This window comes from Parasteatoda tepidariorum, chromosome 7 (assembly GCF_982258835.1).
Source record: "Parasteatoda tepidariorum strain Cologne lab strain chromosome 7, Ptep-v5.0, whole genome shotgun sequence".
NCBI classification, from domain to species: Eukaryota; Metazoa; Arthropoda; class Arachnida; order Araneae; family Theridiidae; genus Parasteatoda; species Parasteatoda tepidariorum.
In genome coordinates, this window is record NC_141761.1 from 7250816 (window position 1) to 7263250 (window position 12435).

Consider the following 12435-nt stretch of genomic DNA (forward strand, 5'->3'; position numbering starts at 1 on the left):
TACTCAGAATAATAAACTGAATCAGAATTAATTTATAAAAAAAAAAAAAAAAAAAAATTCAAATAAATTGAAATAATTAAAAACAATGGGAAAATTCATGTTTTTTTAAATCATGTTACACATTACAAAAGTCCAATTTAAAAGTCAAAAACTTAAATATGCAATTTAAAATTTAAGAATTTTTTTTTCCAGAAAAAAATTACGATTCTTTTTTTAAAATTCTGTTCAGGTTTTGGCATTTTGTTCAGGTTGCACATCAAGGGTTTGGTGGGCCGCAAGTTGTGCAACTCTACTTTAATAGATATGATTTCATAGAAGGGAACTCTACTTATGTGAAGGCTATCTGAACAACATTTGTCTTATAAAGGATGTCAGAAAATTAAATTATCATAAAAATGCATACTTTGATGCTGTGTTTGTAGTGGTAGACCTCATATCCCTTCCTCTGGGGGTCTCTCTGTGCTTTACTGAAGAGAACGAGATCCTCAAAAAGGAAGATGTGACGCATCATATTCTTCCTCAGCCTCCCGTGCCACACAATGAACTCTTCCTGTCTCAATAGCCTGCCTTGTTCCTTCACATTTACCTGAAACACAATGTTTTATTCAACTTTTCTATACCTTACCAGGGGTCTGTCCAGGGCAAATTTACTACTGTTTAGAGGTACCTTTACAAATACAACTCTAGGAAAAATGGTAGTTTCACAAAATACTTTTGAAAAAAGCAAGTTCTAAGATTCGCCTCCCCGCCTCTTAAAATTTCGTTTTTGCATAAGAAAAGGTTGTACGTGCTTCGTCAGATAGTGCGGAGTGGTAAGCCTAAACGGTTGCTTACGCCATATTATAGAAAGCTTTCTTTCTTTTTTTTTTGCAGAGTTTTTTTTTTTTTTTTTTTTTTTTTTTAATTAAAGAATGAGGCACTCCCTTTGTGAACTTTACAAGAAGTTGAAATTCGAACACTATTCTAAATATTTGAAATTATTCTAAATTCATTCTAATAGATATTTACTTTTTTCTGAAACATTTTCTCTCCTAGAAACTTTTTTCTGTATGACCGTATGGGAAATGTTCTCATAATGAAAATAACTTCTAGAGCAAGAACTGCTAAATGCATGGTTTTTTTTTTTTTTTTGGTTTTTTTTTAAATTCAAGTTGAGATTTAACAATGGACAATGACTTTTATGGATTTTTAGCTCAAAATTTTACAATAGCAAAATTATTTTTGAATATGTGGGGAAAAATATATAAAAATTTGATAGTCATAAATTATTTTTATTTGTAGAGACAATTTTTTAAAATATCTTCTCACTTTACCATATTTTTGAGTTGATTTTTTATATAATTTTTAATTTTCACAAATTATGTCTAAATTTTCACAAAATAGGTACCTCTCATAAAAACCTAGACAGACCCCTGCTTGCACAAAGCAGGGGTCTGTCCAGACAATTTGTAAAAGGTCCGTTTTTGTAAAATTGTGAAAAAATTACTCGTAATTTGTGAATATAAAATAAACGTTAAGTCATGTTCTATAAACCAGGGTCCTGCTTTTGCAAATCTGTGCAAATAGGGTCCTGTTATTGCAAAATACTTTTCAAGGAGTTTTTAAATTGTAAAGAGATACAAGATTATGCTCAACACTGTAAAAATATAATAAAAAAAAATTAAAATTTAAAAGAGTAATTTCTGCTAATTACCACTAGTAATTTAAAACAGTAATTGCTGCTACTAAGTTAGAGATGCAACATACAAATATTTGGTATTTAGCCTATACTGCTGAAAGCAGAAAATTCATTTTGTACAAATAAAGGAAGAAGCGTCGGCCGAAGAGAAAACTTAATTTGTTTACATCCACCTTTCTTGTTTTCTGCCCTGGGAAGGGTTTATTCGATTAATAAAACAATAATGAAGGTAAATAAATTTGTGAAGGGTCCGATTAAAAGATAAATTATTTTGTGAAGGGTCCGTTTTTAAGTTAAAATATTTTGTGAAGGGTCTGTTTTTATGAAAAGATATTTTGTGAAAGGTCCGTTAGCGGACCCAAATTTCTTTTAAACAGACCCCTGCAAAGAATCAACAGTTCAGTTATTGGAAACACAATCTGCTCAGAGAAATCTGACCTCTATCAGATATTTAACATCTTATCTTTCGAATTTATAAAAGATGTACAAACAGACCACCCTGATTAAATTTTGATCAAACGATCTGATCTTAACGTTCTAGGAATCAATCATAATGATTCGAGGGGGTGACCTCAAATATGTTAATTAATTAAAGCAGATGATATTTTAAGTTACAAAATCAGACATAAAAGCATACCTTCTCTGAATAAACATGCTTTTTTTTCCAACGGCTTTGAATTTCTTACCCTTAAAGTATAGGGGGTAACCATGATTTGGGAAATAGGGTCTCCATAGTTCGGTTATGAGAGCAACCCAAAGTTTGGATCCCTTAATCATAATTTTATTTTTTATACATTTCGCCATATCTTGCGAACTTTTTAAGTGATTCAAAAAAATTTTTTCAACAATTATACAATTTGTTTAACCTAAGATAATTTCACGCGAAAAATAAACTTTAGCTTTTAATTTTAAACTATATTTCCAATTCAAATGATTTCAGTTATTATACAATTATTACAACAAAAAATACACTTTTTTTTATAGCTGAATACTTTTATGACTTTGTAAAGACAAAGACCCGATTTAGTCATCAAATGAAGAAAAATTAATTCATATCTGGAAGCATAAAAAAGAATAAACAATTCTAAATTACTCTAAGCAAAACATTATTCATACAAATGTTTTAAAAGAATTTGCATTTAAACATAAAACGGAATTGAAATATGCACAAAATATAACAAATTATTTTTCATACACCAAAAGGAAAGTTATAATTTAATCCACGTGTATCATTAATTTACAGACTACTTTTTAAAATCAAAAACAATTTAAGGGCATTTCTTTCCATCTCTAGATAAAACCTTCAGAAAGAATAAAAATCAGAAACTTAAAAATGTATCAACAGATTATCCAAATAAAAAATAAGCATTTCGAAAAATCAATTGATATAAATGAAATAGTTTTTCCTCAAGCCCACATGTCTAATTTTTAAACAAAACTTCACATAACTTAATTGTGTGTTTTATAAAAAAAATTCTATTTCAAATACAAAATCACAAATCCTTTAAATGCATTAAATAAGTGGCAGAATTGTAAAGGTAGAGTCCAGAGAAACAAACTTACATCACAGTCTTTCAATGCATCCATTGCAAGCAAATCATTACCATGCCTCAGTTGGAAACGTACCATTTCCTCAGAAGCCTACATTAGGAGTAAATTATATTAATTCCATGTAAAATTACTTCGATCAACAGTTACATTATTGTAGACATCGCAACATATGAGCTACAGATCTTTTTTTCTTCAAAACAATAAATAAATAAATAAAATTAAACAAATAGACAAACAAATTACTTTTCCACAATTCAATAATTAGATCTTTTTTTTCTTCTAAATATTCCTTAAAATATTTAAGTAGAAAAAAAGATAAAAAGAAAAATTTTCAAAATTTATTTGAAAGAAACTATACATGCCTACCAAAATTTGTCATAGATGGATATTATAAAATTTAGATTATCCCTTCTATATATATTTCACGTTGCATGTGACTACCAACAGTAGTAAATTAAAGCAGAACTTTTTTTTGCAATTTTCTTTAACCAAAAAATGAATTTTCAAAACCAACCATTTCAATCATAGCCCTTTATATATCTATATATATATCGTAATAAATAGATACAAAAAGGACAACAAAGAAAAACCGAAGAAAATTAAGAAAAACAATAAGTTTTATTTACTGCGCATAAGCTGCAAGTAAATAGAGCTCATAAAATAAGTTCACAATGTAGAGAAAACATGAAAAAAATTACAGAACGAAAAAGGGGAAAAATAAAAATTTGAAAAAAAGGGGAAAAAATATTCAAGCACTCCTTTTTTCAGATATAATCGTGTGAGCAGATGAAAAAATTATATCTTTTATTTCTGCTTATATACATATTTCCAATTTTCCCCCAGATTTTAATTACTTTTCTTTTTCCCTTTTTTTCATTGCTCCGTAATTTTTTCCATCTTTTCTCCACATTTTGAACTACAAGTACACACACATGCATATATACACATACATACAGGGCCTGTGCTAAGCATTCGCCACCAAATGCAATAAAATCATAAATTTGGCAAATGATTATTTTCCACTGGAAAGAAAACTATATATTTAACTCTATCCTCAAAATGAATTTTTCTTACCAAAGCAGTATGTTTTATTCGATCAAAAGTAATTTTCGATAGATGTGCCATATCCAATTAGAATTGGGTCCAAATAATATAAACTCGAAACAAACTACCGTAAAATAGTTTTCTATAGAGAAAAAAAATTATTGTAAAAAATGGCATTTGGCGAATACTCCGGAAAATTGGCGAATAGGTTTTGATATTTAGCTAATAGTTTTAAATCCTTAGCATGGGCCCTGTACATACAGATATATATCCTAGGAGTGAAAATATTTTAAATCAAATTTCTGAAACCAAAAACTAAATATTGAGGTAATAACAATCAGGATCAAAATTACAATGATAATCAAGATTATATATTTAATTAGATATATACATTATATTCCTTCTAATGGAAGTTCTATAATCAGGATTCTTCCTTAATTTTTAAAATAAAATCTTTTCAACGAATATATGTAACGATCAAATAATTAATCGATTAATAGTAACTGATGGTAATAACAATGTGAGTCAATGAAAGTGAATGATCTATTATTTACCGGTTAATGTACCATCACAAAGTCTGGGTAATGTTATAATCTTTAACCTATCTGTCTATAATAAATAATAATAGCCAGATTAATCATAGCACATATATATAATAAAGCAAATTTGCACTGTACGCAACAATATTTCACCATAAATATAACATTTTGTAAGAAACAGAATTTCACAAGATGAAAGCAAAATTTGTGAAGTCTTCATTTCTTGACCACTATAATTTTATAGTCAAATAAAATTCATTATGAATCAAAATTAAAAACATACTGCAGTGCTTAAACTGAATCTTTGTGTCCAAATTTCAGTTGTTTCCCGACAGTCACCACAAACAGAGTTTATCATCAAAGAGAATTTTAACAACTGTCTAAATTATAATTGACAGGAAAATAATATAAGATTCAATCAGGTCAAATAAAACCAACTTTAAAGAACAATTTAGAAATGAAAGATGTTATGCACAATTCATTAATCTTCTAAAGAGCCTTTTTTTTTTTCTTACGTTAAAATATTTTTGGGATGGAAATTGATTAGAAAAAACTAATTTAAATCATAAGATTTATTTTCTTTGAATTGAATTTGAAGGGTTTAATAGCACAAAGTCCACAAAAGGACATACTGTGCCAAACAAACGGTTTTAAAATAAATCTTAGGTAAATGCATACTACAAATTTCTCTTACTAAAATCACATGGAATTTATAAAACTGAATACAATGTAACAGACATATTCAAAAGTGAGTAAAACCAGATAAAATGTAAATATATTAAAACATCATAAAACAGTTGCATTCAAAAATGAATAGATTTCTTTTCTTTTTGTTGGTAGGAAAGTTCTGTGTTTACAATTGACTATAACTTTGTGTTCATAGCTACAAATAAATTCAAAGATCATGTGAATGAACATGATTTTTAAATTTATTGACCTCACATTGTATGTATATCAAGACTTTTATTGCAGTTTTTTTTTCCTGCAGAATTATATACTGAATTAATGATACTTTTCTTGCTCATCAGAAAGGAAAGAAACACTCCTGATTTTTCTGTTCTCATTTTAGAATTAAAAAAAATGGCCAATGACTGGCTTGCTTCAGATAGAATTTTAAATTGATAAAATAAAATAAATACATAATAAAAATTCTGAAATCACTAAAGTTTAAAAGATAATTCGCTCTAGAAATGATGTTTTTTCTTTCCTTTTTTTAAAAAACACCATAATTTTTAAAGAACATGATAAAAAACATTTCATATTTGAATAAAATAGCACTGTTAGAGGGGATTTTGATACAAATTCAGATATTTGGAACACCATAAAATTGGGGGGTAAATTCCATTTTAATAATTAGATTTTCCAGCGACCTCATGACTCTCCAGGTGCGCAGATACCCTGAATTTAATGTAAAACTTTAATTCCTAGTTAAAAATTTTACTAAATTAATTTCTTCACATTTTTTGTACTAAAGGACTAATACACTTTTTCTAAATACTTTTATAGAGTGGTAGACAAAACTTTCAAAATACTTCGTAAGTTTGCCTCACACAAGGGACCTGGAAAGAAATGGTATTTGAAAATAAACTTTTGAATCTTTTGCGTGTGCAGAAATTACTAAACAAAGAACATCTTTTTAGCTACAACTTGAAGAAATTTTACCAAAAAGGATGGCAGACCTGGTACTATTTCTTCTTTAAATGAGAAATTTGAAAAACCTGCTCTTAATAGAAAGAACTCAGAAATTTAGAAGTCCTGGGTCCTAAGGATTAGTAGCTCTTAAAGTCAGGCGGAATCACTGAACAACCCTATTTAGTTTCTCCCCCCCCCAATAAAAAAACTCAGAATTTTTCCCACTATCTTAGGTTTTTTTTTGTTCAGAAATTCTCTTTCCCTCTGATAAACACAAAATATATATAAATAAAAAATAGAATTATTTTTGTAAAGAAACTTTCCAAAAAAATTATATTTCTTAAAAAACAATTTATTAAAATTAGCTAAGATTTCTTACAGACTACAATTTTTCAATCATTTTTTTAGGAAACACTGAGCCTTTACTAATTTTCCCACTGTCCTAGCACCTCATCATTTTGTTCATGTATATAAGTTTCAAATAATACAGTAGCATGCTCTAAAACTTAATATACACTTGAGCGTTTACGTATATTTCTGGGGAAAAAAACAAAAAACATTTGTATGTTTTCTGATAAAAAAAATGCAAGAACCAGGTTTTAAAAAATAGTTTCATTTTTCAAGTTTTTTGGATTTTGGTTGAAAAAGAAAGAGAAAAACCTTTAATGCGTGGTGGCTGGGCTCCCTTTCTGGACATTCTTTTAGCAATTCTTTAAGGAGTAATGCATACTTTCCCATCCTCTGAACTGGTTTCAACAGGTAACTAGCTAAATCCATTTTGTCTTCAAGTTTTAATTGCATTTTCTAATAAACAACAAATGAAAAACACTATTAATAACATATATCCATTAAAATTATGTTACACAAGTATTCATACCTTTAAACTAACAGTTGTCTATTAAGAAACTGATAGGTAAAGAAAGCTGTTCAAAATAATAAACAAAAAAGTGCATCCACTTATGTTCATTTTTAACTCTAATTTCTGGGTCATGTTATGGATAATGGTAAAATGTACCACGGTACTTAATTTTCTCCTATCCTAAAGATTTACAAGCATTTTTTTGGTCTGACTAGCAAAAATTCATCAGAGTTGCCACTCAAATCTGGAAAAATAAATTCCCTGTGTTTTCCCTACAGGGTGAGAATCTCTCATATTATTTTCTTTTCTCGCATTAAAAAATTATTACTGCGAGAAATTCGCACATTCTATAAATCAATCTCAAAATTCGCGAATTTCTCGCATTTTGGAAAAAGTTTTGAATTACGCCATTTAGAATAAAATCCTTTTTACTTTTCTTCCTTGATCTTTCATTAGTTTCAACATCTGCCCTGTTATCTAGGTTCCCTATTTACCAGTATTGTTCAGAACCTTTTCGAACTACAGAACACAACCATGGAACCCCTTTCCGAACGCATTTCTCTGTAACAGCGTGTTTACCGTAGGTAAGGTTTCTTCATGTAAGATGTTAAAATTTTTTATCTGCTAATGTAAGATGGACAAATACCTTGTAAAGGCAAAATCTTCTATGATGATGCACCAAAAATATTCAATGCTTTAAAAAATAGAAGACGTTAAAAATTTATTATAATTAAAAAAATGATATAATTAAAGAAATGATTTTTTTTCAAGAGTTTTTGTGTTTTTTTTAGTTTTTAGAAATCTCACCCTGTTTTTGAGAAATAGTGAGAAATTCTCACCCATTTTTTTTCTATGATGAAAACAGTGCTTGTACATATTATACACACTATATTAAGGGGAAACCAACAATTACTATGCTCTTGTGTGAGCTATATTGGGATAACTATATTAGTTTTAATGGCTGGAAAAACAGCTGAACATACTTAAATGCTTTAGTAAAAGAAATAGCTTAGTATAGCTGGTTAAATATCCCGTAGGTTACACGTTGAGTAGTCACCATTTTTAAAAAAAGAAAAATAAGAAATTTTTTTAAAAAAAAAAAGGATTTTGTAAAGAAAATATCCCAATTCACGGCATTTTCTCTGTTAGTTTAGATGATTTTTAAATTCTCTGTCCTCCCTGTGAAGAGGCAGCCCTGTTTTATGATGCATTCATTCATTCTGAATAATGAACACAAAAAAAACACTGCAGATTGTGCAGAAGTTTTTTCTCACTATTTTAGCAATTGTTCAATGCTTGGACTTAGCTCACCCTTCACTAATAAGAATTGTATTTTAAGCAATTTAAAACAGATAACTAAGCTCCTTTAACAGTAATATGATTTTCCTTCACTAATTGTCTACAAAAAATTAGGAACACCATTTACGGATGCAGACTTAATGACACCTCACAAAAATTCCCTTTTTTGAATAAGTTTGCATAAATGACATTTGCAAATAAGCTTCCTAAAATATGAAAAGAAGTAAAATAACATACTCTAAAAAATGTATTTCCATACTCTGACATCAATGCATCTGACTTAGGTTTATTCTTGTTGTATAAGGCATATAAATAAAATTCATTTTGCTGAAAAACAAAGGAAGCATATTCTTTTAGAGCAGAAATAGGAAAAGATTTAAATGGCAGTACAATATTAAGAATTAAAACTTATCTTCATAAGAATCATGTCACGAAACATTTTGTGACTTTTATTCGGAATTCAACAATTTTAAGGATCCTTCTTTAAGATACTATTCCTTCAACATATTCAAAATTGTCAATTAATTAGTTTTTAAAAAGACACGACATTTAACAGTACAACAAAAAGATAGTTTTGTTTATTTTTTGTCAACTCATGCAACTGCACATGAAATTGTAACACAATTTTGTTAATCTGACAAATTTTTTCAATAATTACAGAGAAGTTTAGAGTGATAAATAGCAGACGTAGTTATCCATATTAATGAAAATAAATACAATTTTGAATTATTTATAAATACCCATAGCTGCCAACTTGCTAAAAACAAAAATAGAAACATAAAGCATGATAAGCCTGTCGAGAAACTCCGAGGTACTATTAGACTCTAAATTTAACCGCAACCCTGACACAACCACAGTTATGTAAGTAAACAGAAGTTGAATGATCGCCTTCGAACTAAGAAGTTGAAATGTTCTGTTCCTTTTTAAAAATATTAAATGTTCTCTTACTTCTTACTTACAAAAAACAAACTTTACTTCTTTAAAATACTTACTTCCAACAAGAATCTCCATATATTATTTTTTAAATTGCGTGAATATGAATCGAGATATTGGGTTTTCAAATTGTGTAAATATAAATAGCAATATTGGGTTTTAAAAACACACTTAATTACAATTCGTGAGATTTGATTTTTAAATTGCATTAAAATTAATCACAATGCATAACTTTCGGATCATGTGAATAAAAATTGCAATGCATATTTTTTATATCACGTATAAATATGAATATTTGATATAACAAACACAAAAATACAAATCACAATATTAGATTTTAAAAACAAGTGAGTAGGAATTATGAAATTGGATTTTAGATTCATGTGAAAATGAGTCGCGATATTGGGTTTTTAAAATGTGGAAATATTGGACTTTTAAACAAGTGAATAGGAATCAGACGAGTAAATCGAATGAAAATTGATGTTTGATGTTAAAATCGTGTGAATACGAATCGCAACATTAGTTGATACCGGCACAATCCCAAATATTGAAAATGGCAAAAATCCGTCAAACCAAAAGAATAAAATTGGCCGAAGATTCACGTTATTATTAATAATAATAATAAACAGTTTTGAAGCCCGGTATACTCCTAATTTCAGTTTTCTATGATTCATATTTCGGTTTTCTATGAATAACCCGAAACTATTATTTTGATTGATGTTAAGCTACAGAGTATAGAAAATAGACCTACTAACCTTATTATAACACAATAAAATAACATGTAACTAGGAAATTTATTCTAATATCTCTACTAAATAATAATAGTGATTTAAGCAAATCCTTGAATTGTTTGATTAATCTCATTTAAACAAACATTTATATTTCTCATAAATTAGAATTAGTTAACTAATCAGTGAACTAATTATACATTAATTAATATTACTTTACTAATATTGGATATATTCATGTACTTATGTAAGCAAGAGTGCAAAAAATTCCAAGAGCTTAAGATTCCCTATGAACAATATTTATTTTTTAAAATCAAAATTTCCCCAAAAGCTTCAAAACAATTTTTTCAGTACTATAGCTTTTTCATATTTTTCGATAATAAAGTTTATACAAGAAAAAATTCATTTGATTTTACACAATTCTTGAATAAACAAGCACATGTGTTGTAAAATAATAGAAATCAAAATACATTGAAATAGTAATAATTTATTAAATAGTATTTAGATCCCACTTACTAACTTAAGGAATTCAAACTAAGAAATACTCAAATTGGCTTATGCGTTTTGAACAAGAAAAAGTTTTGCAAAGCAAAATATTTTTTAACAAAAAATTTTGTAGGAATTTTTTATTTTCCCACTGTTATACAAATATTGAGTACAATATTAAGTACAAATATTAAGTGCAAATTAGAAATTACAAACAAACCCATCTCTAGCGAATCAAGATCAAGAATATTTTAAATCAAGAAACTTACAAATCATTATAATGTGAGATATTTTAAAAATTTTCATAGTTTTAAAATTTCTTATTAATATATTGCTGTGTTAATAAGTGTCAATTAGTAAAATTACATTAGTACTTGGTAATTTATTGATTACATAAACACAATCCTTCAAACTACAATTTAATATTGTAAGTGCATTTCTATATCTTACAAATATAATTTTTTTTTAAAATTGTTTTAAATTGATAAAAAAAAACTTTTTTTAAAAATAGAAGGTTACTTCACATAAAAATATATGTCAATCTACAATAAAGGTAACTTATGAAAGAAACTATTTTTGTCATTTACAAATAGTAAAAAACAAATGTTAAATAAATTCTGTTACCTTCATTTTCTTGAAATAAATGATACCTTTCAATTCATTTACACATACAGTGAAACAATTTTTAATGCATTAAATTTGTTTGAAATGTATTGCAATATTTAAGTTAAAATTGTAAAGTATAGTTAATTATAAACTTTAGTTCTTTAAAGTATCTTTAAAAAAAAACCTCATCTCTAGAAAAATGAAAAATAAACAAAAAGAGACTTACAAAATCTAGAAAGCATTGTCCCACAGTGAAAGGTGAATTTTCGCAGTGTTCTAACTCTGCCAAAAAATACTGATTGTGAAATTCATAGATTTTTTCAATATTTCCAAAAATAACATTTCTTTTTCCTCTGAGTGCCTGGGGGATGTCTTCCCTTGTTAGCTCAGGTATATAATTCTAAAAACAACAATAAAACTATTAAACTTAGTCATTCTTCCATATAAAACAGTTGGACCATCAACGGGTCCACTATATCTAAAATATTTGTTCAGTGGTATTGTTGAACAAAAATGTTTGCAATAATACACAAGTTTTTTTTTCTTTAAATTATTAATTAGCTAAATTTGTAGTTTGAATACTGCAAATTTCCCCTACAACAAAATATTTAATTAGATCATTAAATAATGTAACATAATATTCTAAATATAGCAAAATGACTGCCTCTCGATAATGAATTTTTTAGATGTTTATCTTTTTTCTTATTTCCACCATTTTCGAAGGAAGTTACAATTTAAAATGTGCAACCATTTTTGCTCTCTCAAGTTACCTATTTTTGGAATTCATCCCAGCAAAACGCTTCTTTATATTTTATTCTTAATTAAAAGTGATCATTAAATACTTTTGAACTTATCACATAGACTAAAAAGTTTGTATCATTAATATTTAACCATTGTTTCAAATGCTTACTCAGGACGAAGCAGAAGTGAAAGGAATTATACTACAGAACCGAGGTTTTGCACCACTAGGTCAGAGTTTAGAAAAAAATCACAAATAATAAAAGTACTGCCGCCATAATTTTTGATACCATTTTAGATTCTTACATAATTTGTCATATACATTAAAACCAGACTTTAATA

General features: G+C 27.6%; 1 protein-coding gene across 3 annotated transcripts in view; it reads right to left on the reverse strand.

The window, feature by feature from the left end:
* The window catches only part of LOC107444770 (puratrophin-1), a 286553-nt gene that overhangs the window by 17701 nt on the left and 256417 nt on the right, over positions 1-12435 (reverse strand). For 2 of the 3 annotated variants that reach the window (XM_071182930.2, XM_087167220.1), the window contains exons 18-22: positions 11582-11755; positions 8840-8929; positions 7105-7248; positions 3242-3319; positions 404-586 (exon numbers count right to left, since the gene is read on the reverse strand). In XM_071182930.2, the coding sequence (XP_071039031.2) occupies positions 404-586; positions 3242-3319; positions 7105-7248; positions 8840-8929; positions 11582-11755 (669 nt within the window). The remainder of the gene's footprint in view (positions 1-403; positions 587-3241; positions 3320-7104; positions 7249-8839; positions 8930-11581; positions 11756-12435) is intronic. The other variant, XM_071182931.2, reaches the window with a different exon arrangement.